We start from the raw sequence: 25082 nt of genomic DNA, 5'->3' as shown, positions 1-25082 counted from the left end.
GATTGTTGTGGACAGGTTATTGGCTCTGACAACATGTCCGTACCATTTCAGCTTTTTCTTTCTAACTGTAGTAAGGAGGTCCTCATACTGGCCTGCTTCGCGCCTGATGATGTTTCTCACTATTTCATTTGTGATGTGGTCCTTGTAAGAGATGCCAAGGATGGTTCTATAGCATCTCATTTCGAGTGCCAGGATTCTTCGTTGCAACTCTGCTGTAAGGGTCCAGGACTCACAGGCATATAAAGAAGACTGAGAGCACAAGAAGTCTAATTTTTGTTTTTAGAGAGATATTTTTGTCTCTCCTTACAAGTTTCAGCTTTGACATGTTGTTTGTGCTGTCCTCACTAAAACTTCCAGTTTTGACCCCTCTTCACTGATGATAGAGCCCAAATATTTGAAATGACTCACATCATTTACCATACATTACCATACATCACAATGGTATAAATGTCACACCAAATGAAAGAAGGAAGTCTTGGGCATATATGTTGTATTCATTACATTTTCATATCTTATCTCATTACGGAGTTGTAGACTGTTGAATAGAGAATGTGCACTTGTGACAATTTGCCCCATTAGATGATCTAAAAATAAGAACACAACTACTTAATTGTTATTATTGATTTAAATTTTTAAATTCAAACCAGAACTGGAAATATAAACAATCATGCCTAGAGAATTTGGAAAAACAATTATTTCAATCCAAACAATACACATTTCAATCAAAACACATTAAGTGGCAAGACCACTTTATTTTGAACTTTAAACTCAAACTTTCTCTGGCTTGCACATAGATTCATGATAACTGAATGGAATACTGCAAATAACTCGCTTAACTTAACATGTTTAATCTCTGAACATAACTGACTTAACATGTTGAACCTCTTTTTTGAGCATGTTCTGTGTGTTTATTTGTACTGTTTATTTGTAAAGTCATTGAGACAACTGACATGTGTGCTAATGTTGGCTAAATCTCAAGGTGAGCTCAACATAGCATGTCAGCTAAAGTATCAAAAGACACGTTATTGTCTCCTCTATGTTGTGCAAAATAATTTTTAACATTCATATCTAACAAAGTTGTATTGCATTGCATTGCAAAATTTTAAGTGCAATTTTTTTACTTTTTAAGCCAAAAAATAAGATAATTGTGCTAACCTTAGATTAGAGCAATCTTGACCACATGTGAACAGGAAGTTGACTATAGAAGAAGAAGTCACACGAAGTGGCTATTTGATTTTTGAGATTTTTGATTTTTTCCAAAACCTCTAGTTTTGGAGTTATGAAGAATGTGACAACTTACCCCGCTCTCCCCTAAACTAAAGGAAAACATACTTTTTTACCCCTCAGAATGTAATTGCACCTTTAATTACATAAATTAGGCGAAATATTTCCATACTCATTGTGCGAGTGTGTGTGTATGTATGCATATATATATATATATATATATATATATATATATATATATATATAATTTATTTTTATCATCTGGTGTGTCCTTAGAGCCCCAAATAGTCAGGTAAATTTGTACAGTCTGTTCATCAAAATTACTTTAGTGATACAATCTTAACTGCCTCTTGATTTATAGGTCAAATTATAATTTTTTTTTTTCTTTTTAAGTTGTAAATGTTATGGAAATGTTCACTTAAATCTTTAGCTGGATTTTTTTTTTAAAGTAGAAAAGCAAATTAATAGAATTTGTTAAGCAGAGCCCCTCTTTATTTTATTGTGTGACCAAATCCCACAAATTCTTTCTCCCTTTCCCAGTGTCCCATTTGTCGTCAGTCTGATATCGGCATTCTGGATGGTCAGCGTGCGGTCTGCAGGTCTTGCTCTAAATCGAAGCAGCGTGTGTTTCAGTTCTGCTTGGCATGTCAAAGAGAATGGCCACGGGACGCTTCGACCACCAAATCCTGCATGCTGCCGAACTGTGCGCTCCGTGCTGCCCTCCTCAGCGACACAAGAATCAATGACCCAGAAAGCTCGGTGAGAGGATGCCCGTACTTCAGGGCCTGTCCAGGTTGCAAGGCCCTGCTTACACACAGTGGAATAGGCTGTCCCAACATTGTCTGCCCTCATTGTGATACACACTTCTGCTTCCGCTGCTTGCGTCAATGGTGTCCCGGGACATTTCTTACCCGCCGACTGTCCTTCTCTCTAGATAATGAAATGAGACCATGTAGAGTGGTGGACAACAAGCAGAGTCTCACAGTTTTTGGACTGTAGTGAGAAAGTTATGATTATGAAAATGATGACACTATGCTAAAATGATGACACTATGCTAAAACCAGCCAAATAAAAAATGCCCAGGGCTATTCTATGTGATTTATAAAGTAATAACTTACTGTTTAACGTTATTGTTACTAACATTGTTATTTTTGAACATGTTCAGAAAAAGGTAAATTTTCTGAAAGGTCTCTCTCTTTTTTTCAAATCTGAAATGCTGATTACATTATACTATATAACAATATCAATAAACATCTTTTAAAAAATTATAAAATCTTTCTGTTATTACACCAATTTTATTTATATAAGGAACAACAGAATTTAAGTTGTTATTCACTGAAAATCTTTTGCTTTTAAAAAGCTGAATTTGAGCGCTGCATTGAACTTGAGCACGCAGTCGCATACTCTCTTGAGTAGGTACTTATTTTGAAAAAGTAATTACTTCATGACCACAAAAAAAGTATGTTCTATGTAGTATGAATGTAATCTGGACATACTACATTCCCCATGTTGCCCTTATCACGTTGCTTTCCAGCATCAGTTGCGTCGCTCTACTGCCATTCTCAAATATTCTCCTGTGGCCTCATGGGATATTAAAGTGAGTGTCCATCGTATGCACACTTTAGAATCTCACCAGAAGAAGTAGGTCATCCGGGTGCTAATTGGCTGCATCTGAAATCGTATGTCATAAGAAGTATGTCTGAATTGACAGTACTCATTAAAAAAGTAGGCAAAAAGTACCCGGACAACCTATACTTCCAGCAAGATTCTGAAGTGTGTATATTATGGACACTTTACTTAGAGTATGCTATTTCGGACGCAGCCTTTGCCTACTCTTTTATGAGTACTGGGAATTTGGACATATATTTTTTGTCACATACTGTTCTTCGCCTACTGTATAGTACGGAAGTATGCGTTTTGGACGCAGCCAGTGTCATGCGATATTCGCGAGTCAAGCGCATATTTAGCTACAGGGTAAAACTATGGAAAAGCAGCTCAATGGAGTGTATAACAGCCTTCTTTATAACCATCTGTCATAAATAACTATTTTTGTGTGTGTTTCACAAGACAGAAACTCATACAGGTTTTGAAGGACATGAGGTTAAGTAAATAATTACAGGATTACCATTGTTGAGGGAATTTTTTTTTTTAAACATTACTGCAGTTTTACAAGAATTGTGCAAAATACTCTTACCATATGGCACATTTTTGCTGTATTTGAGTATTTATAACATTTAATACGGTTTTTACTATGTCAGTGTGCTAATTATTCAGTCAAACTTTGATTAATAATTCTTTCAGACAAATTATGAGGCTACCCATCTCCCCCCACCTCATCTCGCTCTGTCTCTCTCTCTGATCGGAGGTAAGAGGCTTGCCGGTTGAAGCTCAGTACAGCACGACCCAATCTGACTAATCTGATTATCTTAAAATGGACTCCAATCAATCATGCGCTAACATGAGACACACACACAAGCAGGCCAAGTGCTAGTGAGATCAGAGAGTTACTTGTTCCAGTCAGCAACAAGTTAAAAGTGTAGGGCAGGAAACAATCATGACCGAGTGAAAGCCTTCAAGGTTTATGTCCCTTCCACCTCTTGACACTATTATGACCTTGATCAAGACACTTGTGGTGCTGTAACATGTCCTGATGTACCGTAAATTAATAGGTAATAAAAAAGTGAATGGGGCCTTAAGGGTGAATATGGATAGTGAGACAAAAGATATATGCGCTTCGTCTTCTTTGTCTGGCACATAACACGTGTTGGGTCAAAAGGTGAACTTTGTTTCCAGTGCTCCAAGTTCCAACAGCCCTCTGATTAATGTGAGCCGACCACATAGTGTTTAATAGGTCTGTGGTCAAAGCTAAGCCAATATTGCCAGTGGCTGCATAGACGTCCTCTTTCTGTTAGGGCCATTAATGGGGCCAGTAAAAGGGAAGGAAAGATTTAACTAGATCAACTGACAGGCAGCGGCGTTCAAAAACAGACCAAACCATTGCTTTAATTTAAAGGGTTAGTTCACCCAAAAATGAAAATTCTGTCATTTATTACTCACCCTCATGCCATTCCACACCCGTAAGACCTTCGTTAATCTTCGGAACACAAATTAAGATATTTTAGTTGAAATCCGATGGCTCCGTGAGGCCTCCATAGGGAGCAATGGACACTTCCTCTCTCAAGATCCATAAAGGTACTAAAAACATATTTAAATCGGATCATGTGATTACAGTGGTTCAATATTAATATTATAAAGCGACGAGAATATTTTTGGAGCGCCAAAAAAATAAAATACGACTTATAAAGTGATGGCTGATTTCAAAACACTGCTTCAGGAAGCATCGGATCATAAATGAATCAGTGTATCGAATCTGCTGTTCGGAGCGCCAAAGTCACGTGATTTCAGCCGTTGGCAGTTTGACACGCGATCTGAATCATGATTCGACACACTGATTCATCTGTGCTCCGATGCTTCCTGAAGCATTGTCTTGAAATCGGCCATCACTAAATAAGTCGTTATTTAGTTTTTTTGACGCTCCAAAAATATTCTCGTCGCTTTATAATATTAATATTGAACCACTGTAATCACATGATCCGATTTAAATATGTTTTTAGTACCTTTATGGATCTTGAGAGAGGAAGTGTCCATTGCTCCCTATGGAGGCCTCACGGAGCCATCGGATTTCAACTAAAATATCTTAATTTGTGTTCCAAAGATTAATGAAGGTCTTACTGGTGTGGAACGGCATGAGGGTGAGTAATTAATGACAGAATTTTAATTTTTTGGGTGAACTAACCCTTTAAGGGAAAAGAAAAGTGCAAAACATACACCGTTCATACACCGTTTTTAATGTCTTATGCTCAGCAAGGCTGCATTTATTTGATCAAAAATACAGTATAAACAGTAATATTGTGAAATATTATTAGAATTTAAACTAACTTTCTATTTTATTCCTGTGACGGCAAAGCTGAATTTTCAGCAGTCTTCAGTGTCACATGGTCCTTCAGAAATCATTCTAATATACTGATTTGGCACTTAAGAAACATTTATTATTATTATTATCATTGTTGAATTCAGGATTCTTTGATAAATACAAAATTCAAAAGAGCATTTATTTGAAATAGAAATCTTTTGTAACATTAAATGTCATTACTGTAGTTTTTTTTTATCAATTTCACGCATAGTTGCTACATAGAAGGATATTCATTTCTTTCATGGAAAAATCATATTGACCGAAGATTTCCAAACACTAGTATATAACAATGTCCATATATATGTATTATAAATAAATAAAATATATCATATAAATCTTACAAATTTTCCTCCTTCCATTTTTGCACTTGTTTAATAAGCAAAATAACAATTTAAACATAAATTCTCTCCATAAATCTTTTTCTAGCCATTTCCAAAATAATTCTCTTTATGGGACTATATGGTGATTATTGTAACCATTGTAATCTGGCAGTGTGTGACTTCATGTACGTTAAATCATTGGCTGAGCCACTCTTATGTGTCTGAGCTCTATGGCTAAATGTCATGTTTTCAAATGTAATCGTTTTATTGCCTTGGGTCATTTCTAATTTACAAATTAATATTTACCATTTTGGTCAAACTAATTTGTATAAATTAGTTTGTATAAATTTGAATAAAGGTCAGAGCACTGCTCCAGTTCTGGAGGACTCCTCAAGGATATAGTCGTAATCTTCACAGGCTTTGACCTTAGAGCGCTTATACCACTCCAAAAGCTCTGAATGACTACCTCACAGCTCCCTCTCTCTTGTTTCATATATCTCCATCCTTTCTTTTTTTTTTTCTTTTGACCACAGCTTCTCAAAAATAACAGTTTGGTGAGCTTGTAACCTTTTATCCAGGAGGCCTTTAAGCGCTTCTATGTCTGACCCACAAATATCATGCTGAAATGTAGTTTTTATGTCAGCAAGCTATAATAAAAAAGTGTAATATTGTTGTGCTATAGGACACAATGTCACAATGATCAAAGGTATCGTGGCTTAGGGCTTCCTGGGAACTCAAATCTCCTTTCACCTGTTGGGCTTTCCTTGCCAAGCTTATAAACTCAAGAAAGATCAAGAAGAAGGGAGGAGGAGCAGGAAAGAAAGAGGGACACACTAACACTTGGGATTTTTTAATGTGACATGAGGACATGTTACACTAATGGTTTAACACCATCATCTTAAACCTCTTGCAGGAGTTGTGCTGTGTGATCTTCATACCGTTCGCCTTTCTGTCCATTGTGTTAACTTGATAGTCTTTTACTGTCACACAGATATATGTAGAGACATTAATATTTTTCCTATTTAAAAAAGTTTTTCCCCAAATTAAATAAATAGTACCTCTGAAAAAATGACATTATAGTCATGCCAGTAGCCGAACAAAATCTATTTATTTGACCTCAACAATGTGGCTGCCATAATGAGGTCACATAACCAGCCAAATACCACTCATTTATTTTAGTTACTATTATCTGACAATTTTTAATTTTGGAATATTAATCATGGTGGACTGTGTGAACAGTGCATTTCGGGTGGCTGCCGTATTGGCCAGTGTAACAAAAAAATTACAGAGTGCACCTGAGGAAACAAAATGGAGCAGGACAGTACAGGTACAGTACAATCTGTTACATTTGTTGGCTCACTGTTGATCCTACACAGACAGTGGGATCAAATGCTCAGCTTAATTATAAACAATCCACGCAACATATCTATTGTGATATCTGTCTCAGTATTGAATTTAAAATAGTCTCCCAACCATTTACAGTAAGACTCTACTAGAGAGTATAGAGATAGCTAAAATGATTTTAAAAATCAATAAAATGGTTAATGTTTAATGCTGTGACTGAGAGTGGAAGAATATATTTTGGTGAATATTTCAATCTACTTCAAATTGTCAATCAATACTGGGTCAAAAGCTCACATTCATACCGAGGAGAAAATGCCTTTTGCCATGTATGTGTGGATTATAGGCTAAAGAGGGTTAAGAAGTCACCACTTTGATTCCCGGCCTGCCCCTCCTTTCTCCTCTGCTCGTTCCTTGTCTCTTGCTATCTCTCTCTCTCTCTCTGTGTAAATCTGCCTGTTCCCAGTAAGACCCAGGATTCAGAGAGGCTCTTGTTCCATTGGCCTCCCCCATTAGGTTCTCCAGATTGGGGCAGGACTCAGTCCAATAGAGGGCCTCCAGGAACCACAAACCAAAAATCACCTCTCCATTGTAAAAAGAGAAAGGTGGATTTCTACTTCTATACTTTTTTATACTATTCTTTTCAAATACATTTTTTAAAGACTGCTCTTCTGTTTTTTTGTTGTTGCATGGAATATATGCCTTTTTTTCACCTTCAAATTGGACTTTTACATTTTTAAATTGGATTTTGTTATTTCTTCTCTGGGAGTGCAGTTCTGGTCTCTCACTGGCTCTTCCCAGACTCTCTGTGTTCTAATGGAACGAGCACTCATCATGGCTCTCATTTAGCCACACACACCAGGTTAGCCCAACTTTTGCTCCTCTATTAAACCATCCTTTATTAAGAGTAACAGTAGTTTTCGATATTAAATTTGCTTGAGTAGTCCTGGAGGCTTAGAGAATTAGGATTTCCCTGAGGGATGCCAAGTAATCTTAGGTTGTTACAACATCATTAGAAAGACTGCATTTCATGCTTTGGCTTTTTTTTGTGCTTTGTATAAGTGGAGTTTGTTAAATAATTTTTTTTTATCATAAAATATGCATTGTTTTATTTATCTATTTTGTTTTTTATCAGACAAAAAAAGTAGTTTAGATTATCTAATTTTATTGGGCCTATTTAGTTAAATGTCGACTGTCTGTATTAATTTACTAAAGATGTCAAATGCTTACTATGCTAACTCCATTAACATTCATTTACATACAAAGTTAGGGTTCTTTGTGGTGAAAAAATATTTTCTATTACAGTTGTTCATTCACTATAATGTTTCTGTATGTTCAATTGCTTAAACTAACGCATTACATACTTTACATACCCAGGTAACCAATGCCCCCCCCCCAAAAAAGTCCAAATGCTGAAAGAATGTGACATCATCAAATTATATATAAACTTGAACATACTGAATATATGTATTTAATATGTGATCCTGGACCACAAAACCAGTCATAAGGGTCAATTTTTTTTTAAATTGAGATTTATATATCATCTGAAAGCTAAATAAATAAGTTTTCCATTGATGTATGGTTTTGGTTTGTTAGGATAGGACAATATTTGGCTGAGATCTGGAATCTGAGGGTGCAAAAAAATCTAAATACTGAGAAAATCGCCTTTAAAGTTGTCCAAATGAAGTCCTTAGCAATGCATTTCCACTCACAAAAATACATTATTATATATATTTACGGTAGGAAATTTACAAAATATCTTCATGGAACATGATCTTTACTTAATATCCTAATCATTTTTGCATAAAAGAAAAATTGATAATTTTGACCCATACAATGTATTGTTGGCTTTTGCTACAAATATACCGGTGCGACTTATGACAGATTTCGTCATCTAGGGTCACTTATGACATTGACTATAAAGAGAAAGGAGGTTATGATTAGACAGCTATAAAAAACTTTCCACTATTCTGGCTTCTATATGAAGAGGGCTGTAATAAAGGTAGCCGTTTTTTAACATTCATAAGAGAACACAAAATGTGAACACAAGCAGTAATTTTCAGCAGCCAATGATCAACTATAATAATAACACCGGCACATTTACAGTATATAACAGGACATCCCCTTTGAACGTAATAGCAGAAAGCAGCCTTAACAAATCTTATTAGCAACTAGGAATATCTAGAGATTTAAAAAGAAGGCAGCCTTTAGTGTGTACATGTAGCTGACATAACCATATTAACATACCACAATAGTTATATTAGTTTTGAAGACTAATTTTACAAATTGTGAAATATTTAAGCAGCTTGTATAAGGCCCAACAATGAAATTTCTTTAGCTGTGGTGTGCCAGTTATCCAGTATCACAGACAGTAAATCATTCAAACACAGGAGTAGCGTGAGTCTGACAGCAAGGTCCCGTGCAATCCGCTGTAATCCTGAGTTATTTCAGTGCTGGCTAAAGGTCCAAAGAAAGAAAGAAAGCCAGACGCTTAAGATGTGAGGGGTAAAGAGGAAAGTTATACAGAAGTAATACATGATGGTAAAAAAATGAAAGGTTGAAGAATAATGAAAAATCAAAGAAGAGAAGACTTCTGACAGGTCAAGAGATACAGAGCGATGATGGTGTAAAGAGATAAGGTTGATTAAGATTAAGATTGAATAAGCCTTACGTTATTGGGCAGTTATTATGGCCAGGTCTAATGAGGGCAGAGCTCTTTAATTGTAATCTACTTTCTGCTTGCTGAACAATGGATAGAGACAGAGAGAGGGAGGAATGGGCAGACAGCCTGGTACAAGTTGTGTGACATTTCACCCCAGTTCCACCTTTAAACACAGATGGCACATGAGTCAGGTGAGGTTGTGGTTGGTCAGCAAGCCCACATTGAGAGATCAGGTCTCTAGGATCACAGGGAAAAGGACAGTATGAGAAGAGGGTTGAAGAAGACTTTAATATCCTGCTTCTTGTTTCTCAGTGTCACTTTGGTCACCAAAAAACTCTTAGTAGCAAACCAAATAGCATTTAATTGAGAATTGTCACGCTGAAAAGAAGTAATAGATAGATATCATTGTGTTAAAAGAAATAAATAGGAATATATAAATATATTTCATCCTCAATAAAAACATCATCCAGGCAGGAACACTATTACCGCCCCAGAGCAAAAAATAAAAAAGTAATTTGCAAGATTAAAGTTTAAAATAAGAAATGAAGTCACAAAAAAGCTGCAAAAGCAATATATAAAAAAATTACATTGCTTTACATGTTGTTTTTTTTTTTTTTAATAAGTCTCTTATGCTCACCAAAGCATTTATTTGTAATTTATTCCTTTATAATATAATTATTAATGTATATTATAGATATAATATGCCATTTCTCCAGTCTTCAGTGTCACATGATTCTTCAGAAATCATTCTAATATGCTGATTTGCTGCTCAAGAAACATTTCTTATTATGATCAATGATGAAAACAGCTGTTCTGCTTAATATTTTTTTTGTGGAAGACATGATACAAGGATTATTTGATTAATATAAAATTCAAAAGAACATAATTTATTTGAAAACCATTTGCTAAATAAAATATTAACTTCTTTAAAAAAAAAAAAAAAAAAAAAAAAAAAAAAAACTTACTGACCTAGAACTTTTGAACCGTAGTGTAGATCTGTTGACCTTGGAACCATAATGATTTATATGACCCTGATGCTGATGTTTGAGCCACTGTTACACTCTCGCATCACTAATAAATACAGTAAACGATGGTGAAAAGAACTGCAATGTATTGTATATTAATATTCTAATTATATGAAGAAAGACTAACTTTTTCTGTTCTGTTTCTGTCCCTTGTCTTTTCCCCTTTCTCTCTCTCGTTCACCAACCCTTTATTGTTTCTCTCAAACACAATTGCACACATTTGCTCTCTTTCTATAACATACAGTGATGGCTGGTTATTGTGCAGTAGTTTTGGGCTAGTGCCCTTCAGTGGGTAGAACCCAAATCGAGAGCTGGGGTGTTTTGAGCGCGTTTTTAATCAGCCTTCATACTGTCGCTGACAAAATATTCCTATAAACACACAACGTCTCTCAGTGCCACCTTTTTTTTTTCATTGTCCCTGACATTTAACAGTAGAAAAAAATGGAAATGGATGACCACAGAAACTCTAGCTTTCTTTGCCAGTCCCACCACCCACGATGGCAACCACAGTCTTCAGCAGGAAAGCAACGACGGAAACCAACCTCAAAGCGAAAAGCAAGAAGCCCTGATGGCCCAGCGAGCTCCGTGTCCTCGACCCGAGTGCTACGCAGCCACAACTGGTGGGGGAACTGTTTGCTCCTTCCTCTAGTCATGCTATCATACTTGCCCTGTGAGGCCTGGGGCACCACCTTCAAAATTGCCATCGTAGGACCGTGGGCGTGCGACCCTATGTACTCCAAAGCCCTGCCAGACCTGGCTGCCCGATTAGCCATTAGCCGCGTCAACAAAGACCCCGACCTTAACAAAGGCTACTGGTATGATTACACACTAATTAATGAGGATTGCTCGAGCTCGAGAGGCCTGGCACGCTTTGCCGAGCTGGAGGGTTACGGTTCGGCCTTTCTTGGACCGGCAAACCCTGGCTACTGCACTGCTGCTGCACTGCTGGCAAAGAATTGGAACAAGGGCATCCTGTCCTGGGCTTGCCTGAAGGCTGACATGAATGAGGAAATGTATCCCACTTTTCTGCGGCCGCTCCCGTTGTCTTCTCGTGTGCTCTTCTCAGTGCTCCGCTTTTTCCGCTGGGCACACGTTGGGATTATAACAGCGGAGAACGACATGTGGGAAGCAACTGGGCATGAACTTGCAGCATCCCTGCGTGCTCTTGGTCTGCCAGTTGGCACGGTTGTTACCATGGAAGCGGACAAGGAGGGACCAAGACGAGCCCTAAAGGCGATACGAGAGACAGATCGTGTGAGGGGTGAGTTCTGCTTGAATTATTCTTAAAAATGAATATTTAAAATTAAAATCTAAAACGTTTGTTATCATCCTGTGTTATTGTGTTTTAATAACTATTAACATCAACTTTTTCTTTTGTTCCTCAATTCTTTTTCCTCCCTTTTAAATTTTGTGTGCAGTTGTCATCATGTGCATGCACTCTGTTCTGATTGGTGGAGAGGAACAGTATCAGTTGCTAACCACAGCAATGGACATGAGATTGATTGACAGAGGATACATCTTCATTCCATATGACACACTGCTGTATTCATTGCCATATAAAAATGTGAACTATCCAGTCCTGGCCAATGACACCAAACTGCGACGAGCATACGATGGGGTCTTAACAATAACCATGGACCAAGGGGAAGAAAACTTCTATGAGGCCTTTAATGCAGCACAGGGATCCTATGACATCCGCAGCAGCACACCAGCTGAAGAGGTAACACACTGAGTTTGAACTCGTGATATCATTTTAATCAAGCCATATAGGGACAGGGAGAGCAAAAGCAAATGCGATCATTATTAGAAAGAATCTTTGTCACAATAATGACACTTAAGATGTATTTTATCACAGAAAAAAGGCTTTTAGAGTTATGTATTTTATATGTCAAGTCAAGTCACCTTATTTATGTAGCACTTTCAAAGCAGGAAAATTATGCATTTCGGCTGTTGTTCAGCTGAAGTCAATTCAGCGTTGATTGAGTTCTGTTGTAAAGATCATCAATTATTAAATTAGCTCATTTCATCTATAAAGCAGTTCTGCAAAAATTATATCATCATCCAGCCCAGTTTCGTTCTTATATGACAGCGTCAGGACAGTCAGATCAGAGATCAATAATATTGTTGAATATTAAGTGTCCGCAACTAAGCAAGCCATAGGTGACAATTATGTACATAGTTTGTGTATGCAAAGTTGGTGTTTTGTCTCTAAATGATTCTTATAAAACAAGGTTATTATAGTTAAATAAAACTAAAACCATAAAAATGACTTGAAATAAATGTTACCTGAAATCAAATAAAATATTAAGAAAACATTATATGTTGTTTCAGCTAGTTGTCAATGTAACATTTTCATTTTGTTTAACTTGATGTACTAAAATAAACTGAAATAAAATTATATAGACATACCTTTTCAACAACAAAACTTTAAGTAAAATTAACATAAGAATAAAAAACATTCAAAATATTAGTAAAAAACTATAATAGTGATACTAAAATAACGCTTTCATAAAATCAGCAACAGACACTTCTTAAGTTTTTCATGGTATGAGAAATTGCTTAGAATTACAATACAAATCACCTGTATTTTTGTGTTGTATTTTTGTCTTGTTGTTTTTTTCTTTCTTGGCAGGTTTCTCCATTTTTTGGGACCATCTATAACATGATCTATTATACAGCCATGGCTGCAGAGCAGAGTCGTGCTGTGAGTGGAGGGCGCAGGGTATCTGGTGATACACTGGCTAAAAACGACGGTGGATTTGAATTCAATGGCTTTAACCAACGGATATCGGCAGGCACTGATGGAGAAGGAATGCAGGCACGCTACGCTGTCCTGGATTCAGATGGCTCTGGCTCCAGCCTATACCGCACGCACGCCCTGGAAGCACCACACACTTATGGAAAATATGGAGGGTTGAAGTACTTGGGGAAATCGATTCATTTTGCTGGAGCATCTCCGAGAAGTGACTCAAACTGCTGGTTCAGCCCTTATATCGCTTGTAGTGGAGGTGAGAAAACATGAATTTTATTACATTACATTTTATGACATCAACATCACGACTCATTCTGTTTCTCATTATTTCTTTTTGTTTCAGGCCTAGATGGAGTGACCCTTTTATTCCTCCTCTTGTTCATTATGTTGGTAGGTGGAGCAGGTGTCCTTTTTCTCCAAATAAGGTATGGATTGACTTGCTTGAGTTGTAGCAAACCACCTTGTGTTGAACAAGTTTATAGTATTACTGATAAACAAATAAGTATATGAGTGTGTTTGTGTGTCCAGGAAACAGGGTCAGGTGGGGATATTAGGAGCATTTGGTGGAGGAGGTGTCGGAGGCCCCTCTAAGATAGTGCTGACACTGGATGACTTGGTCTTCATCAATACCACACTCAGCAGGAGGGTCAGTCACTAACGCTCTCTCTCTCTCTCTCTGTCTTGCTCATAGACTTTATCTATATCTCACTCATTTCTCTCTCTGTGTTTGTATGTAGAAGCTAAATGAGGAGAGTATGATAATAATTTAAGATAATTTCAGTTTGTGCTCTGCTGCGAGTGTGATGGTAATAAATAGGACAGGAATGAGTCTTTTCATAGAAATGACTCTCTCTCTCTTGTTCATAGATTTTTGTAGATGCCTCTCTCATTATCAGTTTCTCTCCATGCTCTCTGTAGAAGCTGAATGAGGACAGTATGTTGAAGAGTCAACTAGATGTTAAAACCCCAGGCCACTCAGTTTCTGGTCGCAGTTACATTACGTCAACTCCTGAAACGTCCAACGTTGCTGTATTTGAGGTGTGTGGAATCTGCGTTTTTGTGTACAGGTATAGATACACCTTAGTAAGGTGTTAGCAAAGTGTTTTGGTTTTATATTAAAGCAATATCACATAAACAAGAGGGATTTTGTACTGAATACCAGAAAGTAATGAGAATTTCAGACTAAATTTGACCAGTTAGTTCATATGAAAATAGTTCCAAAGGAAGCCTAATGCACCAAACTGGAACAGCAATTTGAAAGTGATTCAGCGGCTTTAAGTGTTAAATAATCACACCAGGTTTTTAAAGCTTTACTCAGGGTTTTCCATTTTGTACTCCACACATGCTTAAAAAATCCAGCATAAACCAGCATGAATTCCATGTTGGTCCAAATGCTGGTTAGAGCTAATATAGTGCTGGTCCAGCATTGTGATGCTGTTCTCAAGCAAAACCGGCTGGTAGCTCTCTCCTGCTTACCATCCTGGTGACCAGCAAACCAGCAACCAGCATGCAAAACATATCTTGTGCTGGTGACCAGGGGCTGGTTGCATAAACTGCTAAGTCTAGTTTTACAAGGTATTCATCAAATTTCTTTAAAACTGTTCATAACTTTATCCAAGTCAGATACATAAAAACATAGATTGATCTAATTAGATTCCAAAAAAATAGGACTAATTAGCCTTAACTAACTGCTGGTTAGTCATACTAGTTCTTAAGGCACAGTCTGAACATAATGGCTATGTTTATGCAATTGATCCCATCAGGATGTGTACTGATTAAAGCAAGCGCTAATGTTACAACCCGTACGTTATTGCAGACAAACTAAGCTTACAATCAGATAAGAGGACTGTGGTATAAAGTAGCATGTATATTATTATGAACAACATACAGCAATTATTTGTGAATCAGATGTTGTGGAAATGTATTAGTAGTCTGCAGAATCTGCCGAAAGATGTCCACAGTAGAATTTTGCGAATGACTGTGTTTCAAAAAATTTTGCACATCACTTGTCCCTTGCGTGTTTATCAAACTGTACACTATACTATGATAATTATATTACATTATAATGTTATATAATTAATAAAACAAACATACCAATAAAAGTATAGTACTTGCAACTCCATCTAACCCATTTACAGTACCGTATTGAAATGAATTCCATAGAATTATAAATATTTTAATCTCAATTCAGTGTAGCAAATGTGAAAAACAAAGTCAGGATATTCTGTCTGAGCATGTGGTTATGTGTTAAATTGTATTATTCTGTGTTGTCAGGGTGACTGGGTCTGGCTGAAGAAATGTCCCTATGGAGATTCTGTTACAGAAATCAATGATAGCACACAGGCCACCTTTACCAAGGTAAGAGAGAAAGTGAGAGAAAAGAAATGAAAGTTTTGAAAGGAAAACTGAATGCTACTTAACCTCTGTACCCTCTTTTTTCTTTCTGCTCGCCTCCTTCTCTCTTTCTAGCTGAGAGACATGCGTCATGAGAATCTGAACTTGTTTCTGGGTCTGTTCTTGGATACTGGCATATTTGGCATTGTTACGGAGCACTGCACCAGAGGCAGCCTGGAAGACCTGCTCAACAACGAGGAAATGAGACTGGACTGGATGTTCAAATCCTCTCTCCTCCTTGATCTTATCAGGGTGAGCAATTGAAGCGATGGAAGGAAAGTTACATTAACAAAGGGTTGAATGAATGCATAGATGAAGAGATAAGTAAGAGCAACTCAGTAAGAAGATGATGATATGGATGAAAATGTAAAGAATGACTGGCTGTTAAATAATGAACTGTCAAAAATGTCACCTACTTCCATCTCTTCATAGATCTCTGTTACTTTCCTCTCAATGCCTTCTTTATCTTCAGGGAATGAAGTACTTGCATAATCGTGGGGTTATTCATGGACGCCTGAAGTCAAGAAACTGTGTGGTGGATGGTCGGTTTGTTCTGAAGGTTACAGATTATGGCTTCAACGAAATCATCCACTGTCAAAGCATCATCTTGGAGGACAGCAAACCGGAGGGTACGTGTAATACATGTGGAAAGTGCTATGAGAACCAGGATATAGAGGCTCCTTTCCTCTTCTTTGCTTTTATGTATTCGGTCTTTCTAATTCACTCCGATCTCTGTATCTTTCTTACAGATCAGCTTTGGACGGCTCCAGAGATCCTGCGGAATCCTAATCTGAAGAGGAAGGGGGCGTATTCAGCAGATGTATACAGCTTTGCTATTATCATGCAGGAAGTGATCTCTCGCTGCGCACCCTTCTGCATGTTGGATATGCCTCCTGAAGGTTAGACACCATCACATACCAATACATAAGCACTTACCACTCCCGTTTACACTTTTCCATGTTTACCATGGAAAAGCTGAAGATAGCAATGATTTAATTGAGCTTGTTTGGAGCAATTCAGATTTGAATACAGTGTACTAGGTGTGAATAAAAGTTGTGTGTCTCTGTGTGCAGAAATCATAGATAAGGTGCGCTCTCCTCCACCGCTGTGCAGACCAACTGTGTCTGTGGATGAAGCTCCGCTGGAGGTGATTCAGATCATGAAGCAGGCCTGGACTGAGGAGCCTGACAAGAGACCCACGTTTGAGGAGATCTTCAGACAGGTGCACCTTCTTTATCTCTCTCATGCGCACACACACACACACACACACGTTCGTTTTTGTGAATTGGGGGGACATTCCATAGGCGTAATGGTTTTTATACTGTACAAACTGTATTTTCTATCCCCCTACACTACCCCTACCCCTAAACCTACTATCACAGGAAACTGTGCACATTTTTACTTTCTCAAAAAAAAAAAAAACTCATTCTATATGATTTATAAGCCTTTTGAAAAAGCCTTTTTATAAGCCTTTTGTCATACCCATGTCATTATACAAATTTGTGTCATGATGTCACGCACACACGCACACTTGTTGGGTTGTTTTATAGGACCAAAGAGCCCTATAAAATTATTTTTATACTGTACAAACTGTATATTCTATCCTCTAACCATAACCCTATCCTTAAACCTACCCATCACAGAAAACTGCATTTTTACATTTAATATTTTTTTTTTTTACATTTAATTACAAAAAACACTGCTTAGTATGATTTATATGAGATTTTCCTCATGGGGGCCAAAAAATTTTTTGATACTGCCATCTTTGTGGGGTCATTTTGTCCCCATAACATAGGGTTACCAGGACCACACATCCACACACACGTTTACTTAGCTATCTAAATGGGGACATTGCATAGACTTTTATTGTTTTTATATAGAGCTTGTTTAAATGTGATCTTAAATTTTATATTGTTTTACAAATGAGGACATGCATAAAGGAGATTTTGGGAGGTCTTGTCTGATTTAGCTTATTTTGGGGTAAAATTTGTCCCTAAAATATGGTTAAGGAGGTACACACACACAAACACACACACACACACACATTCTTAACTCAGATGTGGCTGAGGAGCTTTTAAATATTTTTTAAATACTTATTTGAAATGAATGCGTCTTTTAGTCCATGCGTGTCAGCTTTGAGGTCATATATATGCTAGTGTACTAAATGTTTTTAACATAAAGCAGATATACATTTAAAAGGTAAAATTGTAAGATCTTTTCCTGAAGAAGAAAGCTAACAAACAAACAGAGGGGAGAAAACAAAACAAAAAAATTCTGTTCTCTGTCTTTTTCTTTCTAACTTGCAGTTTAAGAATGTGAACAAGGGAAAGAAGACAAATATCATTGACTCAATGTTAAGGATGCTGGAGCAGTACTCCTCAAACCTGGAGGACCTGATCCGAGAGAGGACCGAAGAACTAGAGGTAGAGCGTCAGAAAACTGATGCTCTCTTAGCTCAGATGCTGCCCAAGTGAGTCCCACTTCAGATTTCACCCTTCTTTTCCCAATATCTTCTTCTTTCTTATAATGCCATTTTGTCTTTCAGGTCTGTGGCCTTGGCATTAAAGACAGGGAAGCCAGTAAAACCAGAGCACTTTTCAGACGTCACACTGTATTTCAGTGATATTGTGGGTTTCACCACCATCTCTGCTCTGAGTGAACCTATCGAAGTGGTCGATCTGCTTAATGACCTCTACACACTCTTCGATGGGATCATAGCAATCCACGATGTCTACAAGGTCTGCATAAGCTTTATACACTTATACTGTTGTGGAAATAGACTAGATGCTGTTTCATGATGCTGATCTCATAATATCAGATTTAGAGGGGTTTTGCTGCAGATTCCTTTCAAATTTTGGTACACTCTCAGAAAAAAAGTACAAAAGCTGTCACTGCGATGGTTTCCTTTCAAAAGTACCTTATTTAGCTCTAAATGGTGCATAATAATGCCCTAAAGGCACATACAAGTACTTAAGGTGTACACATTAGTAGCTAAATGGTACATATTTATGCTTTTGTAAGGGTATGCCCTAGTGACAGGTTTTGGACCATTTTTTCTGAGAGTGCATAAAAAAGGGGAAATAAAATATTTGTTTCTTTTAATCTTTTGATGGAATAAATGAAAATAATAAATTATTTATATAACATGATGTAATTTGAGGTCATATCTATGGCACATACGAACAGTTTCGAATTTTTACAAGGAACATTTTTAATATGACATATATCAATAGGTAGAGACTATTGGTGATGCATACATGGTGGCATCAGGAGTTCCAAACCGTAATGGTAACCGTCACGCAGCAGAGATGGCCAACATGTCTCTGGACATTCTGCACTGTATCGGAACATTTCAAATGAGGCACATGCCAGACGTCAAAGTCAAAATCCGCATTGGACTCCATTCTGGTGAGAAAAGCACAATGCACACAAACAACTACACCAATAACGTTCAAATGTTTGGGGTCTTTTGCCTTTACTGAGATAGGATAGTACAGGAAGCTAAGTGGGAGAGAGAGGGGGACAGGATCGGGAAAGATCCTGGACTCGAGCCAGGACTCGAACCACACTACATGTTGGATCAGCTTCAACGGGAGTTTTTTTATGTTCTTGTAAGAAGTCTCTTGCTCACCAAGGTTGCCTTTTTTTTAATCAAAAACAGCAATATTGTGAAATATTATTCCAAATTTAAAATAATGGTTTTCTATTTTACTGTAAAGCACTTTAGTAGCACATTATGGCCTTCTCACAAAGTTAAAAATCAAACATAATTTCCCTTGGACGTAATTTTCATTGCCAAAAATGGTCTAGTCTTACATCACCAAACTGAACGTAGTGCTAAATGTAAATACGTTTTTACACTTGATCCTCTGATGGCGGTGTATTTCTAGAACAAGTGAAATGTAATTCCACAGCATCATCCAATTAACAGATTCATCCAATTAGTAAGCATGGCGCTGGACCTTTCCCCCACCCCACAACTCAACAGATATCACATGATGCTTGCACAAGTGTGACTGACACAACGATATATAACTCTTGAAACTGAATGCAGTTGCTAATGTGCTAAGTTAATATATATATATATATATATATATATATATATATGTGTGTTTGACAGGTCCAGTGGTGGCGGGTGTAGTTGGGTTGAAGATGCCTCGGTACTGTCTGTTCGGGGACACAGTAAACACAGCCTCCCGAATGGAATCCACAGGATTGCGTGAGTTTACCTAAAACTTTTGTGTTGTATATGTATGTAATGCATCAGCGCGTGTCTGACAACTAACAATGCAAGCTTTTGTGGCTGCCTCTGAAGTCGTGATTCCAGGAATTTGTCTTTGGCTAAGGATCAGTAGTTAGTACTTTGTGTGTGTGCTGATCAGTGAGTGCATGTCAGTGAGAAGCTCAGAGGGCTTAAAGTGCAGAGTTCCCTGTAAGCTCTTAAGAGTATAAGCCAAATTAGAAAGAAAATTCTGCTTTAAAGCTAATGTCCTCTTAGAACTCAGCCTTCGCTATCACCCTGAACTGTCTCACCTTTAATCAGACCTTCTGTCACATTTATCCAAGAACTTTACTTCACGTTTCATGCTGCAGAACATGGAAAAAATGTGTGAAACATGATTAAAGATTTGCTAATGCAATGCCATTCAAAAGATTATTTAAAAAAGAAAAGAAAAAAGAAATCAATACTTTTAAGCAAAGATGCATTCAACTTAAAAGTTGTATTAGTTTCCACCAAAATATTAAGCAGCACAACTGTTTTCAACATTGATAATAATAAAAAAATGTCTCTTGAGCTCCAAATCATCATATTAGAATGATTTCTGAAGGATCATGTGACACTGAAGACTGGAGTCATGATGCTGAAAATTCAGCTTTGCCAACACAGGAAAACATTTTTAAATATATTAAAATATCAGTAACACTTTACATAAGGTTCATTAGTTAAACATTAGTTAATGTATTAACTAACATGAACTAACCATGAGCAATACATTTGTTACTGTATTTACTAATCTTTGTTAATGTTAGTTAATGAAAATACAGTTGTTCATTGTTCATGTTAGTTCACGGTGCATTAACTAATGTTTTAATTTGCATTAACATGATTTTAAATTAACATTAACAAAGATTAATAAATGCTGTAAGTTCATGTTAACTAATGTAGTTAATTAATGTTAACTAATGATCCTTATTGTAAAGTGTTACCAAAATATCAAACAGTTAATATAATATTTTAATAATATTTCACAATATCACTGCTTTTACTGTATTTTTAGTCAATAAATGTACTTTTTTGAAACTTTTGAATGGTAGTGTACATTTTAGCATTGAATTAGCCTACCTCAGAATTATTGTAAATATTGTACAAGAAGGCTTTGTTTGAAAATCAGGTTCAAATTAATCTTAACTAAAAGATTAAGGATGTTTTCATCATAAATTAGGCCACATAAGATAAGTGAAGTGACTTGTGGCCAAGTATGGTGACCCATACTCGGAATTTGTGCTCTGCATTTAACCCATCCAAGTGCACACACACAGCAGTGAACACACACCCGGAGCAGTGGGCAGCCATTGCCGCGGCGCCCAGGGAGCAGTTGGGGGTACGGTGCCTTGCTCAAGGGTCTCACCTCAGTCGTGGTATTGAAGGTGAGGAGAGCGCTGGATATTCACTCCCCTCACCGACAATCCCTGCCGGACCTGAAACTGAAACCCATGACCTTTGGGTTACAAGTCCGACTCTCTATCCATTAGGCCACGACTGCCCCCATCACACGTTTAGTGCTGTGTGATTTCATCTACACAATGAAATGACTAGAACACAGTTTCCCAGATTATCTTTAGGGAACAGGAAAGTGACAGAACATCTTGAGTGATGTAACATGCCCAGTGCGTCAGACTGAAATGACTCCAAGTGAACTGTCAAGAGTTAGAGACATACTGCCATCTAGTGGTTTCTCAAGGAACACCATTACCTTCAAGTGGAACTCTAAATAAAGTACTTGATAACCTGAGTCTGTATGAACTCACAACAAATCAGTGTGGGTAATGATCAAGTGATACATTTGTAAAAATGATTAATTAATTAATTAAAAAATGTTTTTTTCTTTTCGTTTTTGCTCCCCCTGTTTCTACAGCTTACAGAATTCATGTGAACCAGAGTACTGTTGATGTCCTGAACAGCCTCAAACTTGGCTATAAAATAGATAGTAGGGGCAGGACAGAGCTCAAGGTATACACACACACACACACACACACACACACACACACGTTTGTTTTTGTGAATTGTGGGGACATTCCATAGGCCTAATGGTTTTTCTACTGTACAAACCGTATTTTCTATCGCCCTACACTACCCCTACACCTAAACCTACCCATCACAGAAAACTCATTCTGTATGATTTATAAGCCTTTTGAAAAATTTGGACATGGGGTAATGTCCTCTTAAGTTACCCTCTTCTTGTAATACTTATGTCATACCCATGTCATTATACACATTTGTGTCCTGATATGTCACAGACACACACACACACACACACACAAAAGTGTTTCTTCAGTTTGTGCACTTTTATGTCTGAGGAGTTTTATTAAAATTACTATATTCCTAACTATGATCTAAATGGTAAAATAAGCAATTCAATATTTGTTGTGTGAAAGTGATTGTATAATAAATGCATATTTCCACAATTACATCTGAATACATCATTTGAAATGTGATGGGGGAAAAAACTATAAAGGCTTGTGACTTTCAGGGGAAAAAATTACAAAAATAATTTTTCACTGTTGCATGTATGTCCACCATTGGACATACATTGTTTTAAGAAAGTTTATTTTTTAACAATTCCAAAGAAACACCCAGGGAACACACACTACATTATACAGTACTGTACTTTACTAAGTGCCTCATAAATGTCTTGAAGCCTGTCAAATGAGCTTCTCTTATTCTCTAACAGGGTAAAGGTGTAGAGGAAACATATTGGTTGGTTGGGAGGGATGGATTTAACAAGGCACTACCTATACCGCCAGACCTTACTCCTGGGTAAGTAAAAAAACTAATGTAAAAATAATGTAGGGAGTAATCTAAACATGTTGTGTTGATATGCTGATATATTTCTTTCTGTTGCCACAAAGGGCGAGCAACCATGGTATCAGCTTGGATGAGATTCCGACAGACAGGCGGCAGAAATTCCTGGATCGACAGAAGAAGATGGGGTAGAGAGGTAGAGAACAGAGACGTGTCACTGATTTCAGTTTTCTGACTAATGAATGGATGAAAGTGTTTACAGTTCACTAAAGTAGTTGCTGTAGCACCTATACCTACAACACATGACTTGAATGAAAAAATTCAAGTTCATTTACTCAGCCTGATTCTTCTGTGGAACATAAAAAAGATATGTTGAGATCCAGTGTTAATTTGAACGCCATTTAAATCCTGTTGTGTTACACGGAAGAAAGAAAACCATACAGATTTGGAAACGAGAGTGAGTAAATGATGATAGAATTTACTTCTTTTTTTTTTAGGTGTCTGTCCCTTTAAGTCCTGCAAATTAAGGTTGTTCAAACTTTTGTACTCATGTTGTTCTGTTTCTGTGCCTTCCAATAGGTTGTGATGCTCATGTTTCCGTACCAGCCTATCGAATTTAGGAGAAAGTGGGGCAAGGGGATGAAAGGAGTGGATTGAGGTGTTCAAAAACCCCTCGACTACCCTTTTTCTACTTGAATCATTCCTTAAAAGAGTGGAAAACCTCACTAGGACATCTGACAAGAAGCACAAACACTTGAACTCTGAACACCAGTCCATCAAAACCATCAGCTCAACAAGATGGCATGTACCAACTGCTATGGATGGTCACAGAGAACTCTTTTTTTTAACTGTATAGAGTTTATATTGCAGTTCACCCAATATTAAATGAAAGACACTGCTGAGATCACAGCTCATCAAGACATGAACATGAGAACAGCAACACATGCCTCATTCATCTCTGCAGTTATGTGATCCCTCCAGTTAATCCACTCCTACAAAGAGATGTCTTTTCTTTATTTCATTGTTTATAAAACAATGCTAAAACAACAAATTGATGGTGTATGGTATAATGGCACCTGACAATTTAGTTATAATTCTGTGGAAATAACAGCAATAATATCCATGTGTCGGAATTATTTGAAATACTGTGTAGAATTTAATTGCTAGGAATATCAGGCTTTAATAACTAGGTGTTAGTTCAAAAAATAACTTCTTCACATTCTACACATTTTCTTTTGGAAAATGCTTTCATTCAGTTTCATTTCATGACTGTTTGGCCTTTATAGAAAGTGAAATACAGTCAGAGCAGTTTTCATGGCCAAGAAAACATTTGGTCCCACTTTATATTAAGTGGCCTTAACTACTATGTACTTACGTCAAAAAATAAGTACAATGTACTTATTGGGTTCATACTGAATTGCAAAACACTTTTGCTGCTATTGAGGTGGGATACGAGTAAAGTTAGGGAAAGCTTTGGTGGTATGGGTAGGTTTAAGGTGTAAGGGATGGGTCAACAGTGTAATTATGAATGTAATTACATAAATTAATTACAGATGTAATTACATGCAGGTGTTTTTAAAATATAAGTACAATGTAAAAACATGTATGCACACAATAAGTGCATTGTATCAAATGATTAATTTAAATGTAAGTACAAAGTAGTAAAGGCCACTTAATATAAAGTGGGACCAAACATTTTTCAAACCAGATTATATGGCAGACAATAACTTGGTATCATTTGAGTAGCTTACCTCAATCGTCCCTTTTGAGTAAGAGATAGTTGTGAGCTGAGACACATATTGTCAGGTTTATAATAGCATGGCGCATTATCCTGATACTCGGCACATTCCATGCATAATAACGTGATGTCAAAATCTGCTTCAGAGTCCTGAAATAATACCAAAGAAATTGTATCAGAGATTTATCCAAAGATTTTCTCAGCTCTATTTTGCCTGCTCATACTCTCTGACTCAGTAAATATAGTATGTGTCCCAAAAGGGTCATTATTTGAAATAATGCCATGCCGGAGAGAATTTTAAATGTGTGGTCTGGATATCGTCATTAAGATATGAGTGTTCTGGTGCCTGTGGCTGTCCAGGATGACGTTCTGTCACCTGATACCTAAACCACAATCAGGGGAGCTACAGTCACAGCAGGATGTAGCTGAATTTCAATTGCAAATCTCACCATTTTATTCTGTTGTCTGTGATTATGTAAATAAAAGCTGGTTTTAGTGAGTGTGCAGATTCTTTCTTAGTGTATACATGTGCTTATTTAGCTCCGTATCAGTAAGTGAATCCTCAATCTATGTAGTTACCGAATTATGGAATGTAAATCTGAATTACACAAGTAGCTGAGGTACCTCTC

The 25082-nt window shown here is 37.1% G+C and overlaps 1 protein-coding gene across 2 annotated transcripts; it reads left to right on the top strand.

Moving 5' to 3' along the window:
* The first annotated feature begins 7326 nt into the window (after window positions 1-7326).
* On the top strand, window positions 7327-23766 carry gucy2d (guanylate cyclase 2D, retinal). 2 transcript variants are annotated; one of them, XM_048188099.1, is made up of 19 exons: window positions 7327-7720; window positions 10790-11806; window positions 11964-12265; window positions 13178-13553; window positions 13641-13722; window positions 13826-13943; window positions 14216-14335; window positions 15572-15655; window positions 15767-15943; window positions 16164-16590; window positions 16765-16913; window positions 17998-18161; window positions 18237-18429; window positions 18925-19099; window positions 19812-19910; window positions 21829-21923; window positions 22645-22730; window positions 22823-22911; window positions 23295-23766. In XM_048188099.1, exons 2-18 carry the CDS (start codon window positions 10987-10989, stop codon window positions 22905-22907), a joined length of 3552 nt encoding a protein of 1183 aa, XP_048044056.1. In that variant the 5' UTR covers window positions 7327-7720; window positions 10790-10986; the 3' UTR covers window positions 22908-22911; window positions 23295-23766. The 2 variants fall into 2 exon arrangements, with proteins under 2 accessions (XP_048044056.1, XP_048044057.1); XM_048188100.1 differs by lacking the exon at window positions 7327-7720 and having other exon boundaries at window positions 10557-11806; window positions 16164-16320; window positions 16441-16590.
* The last annotated feature ends 1316 nt before the right edge of the window (window positions 23767-25082 follow it).

This window comes from Megalobrama amblycephala, linkage group LG4 (assembly GCF_018812025.1).
Source record: "Megalobrama amblycephala isolate DHTTF-2021 linkage group LG4, ASM1881202v1, whole genome shotgun sequence".
NCBI classification, from domain to species: Eukaryota; Metazoa; Chordata; class Actinopteri; order Cypriniformes; family Xenocyprididae; genus Megalobrama; species Megalobrama amblycephala.
The sequence above is the reverse complement of the archived record's forward strand: the minus strand, read 5'-3'. Positions and strand labels throughout refer to the sequence as shown.

What these genes read in the sequence shown, in the direction of transcription:
- gucy2d (XM_048188099.1), top strand. Translation starts at nt 10,987, where the DNA reads ATGGAAATGGATGACCACAGAAACTCTAGCTTTCTTTGCCAGTCCCAC. An exon ending in GTTGGATATGCCTCCTGAAG is followed by an intron (nt 16,591 to 16,764) that starts GTTAGACACCAT and finishes CTCTGTGTGCAG; the next exon opens with AAATCATAGATAAGGTGCGC. An exon ending in CAATCCACGATGTCTACAAG is followed by an intron (nt 18,430 to 18,924) that starts GTCTGCATAAGC and finishes ATATATCAATAG; the next exon opens with GTAGAGACTATTGGTGATGC.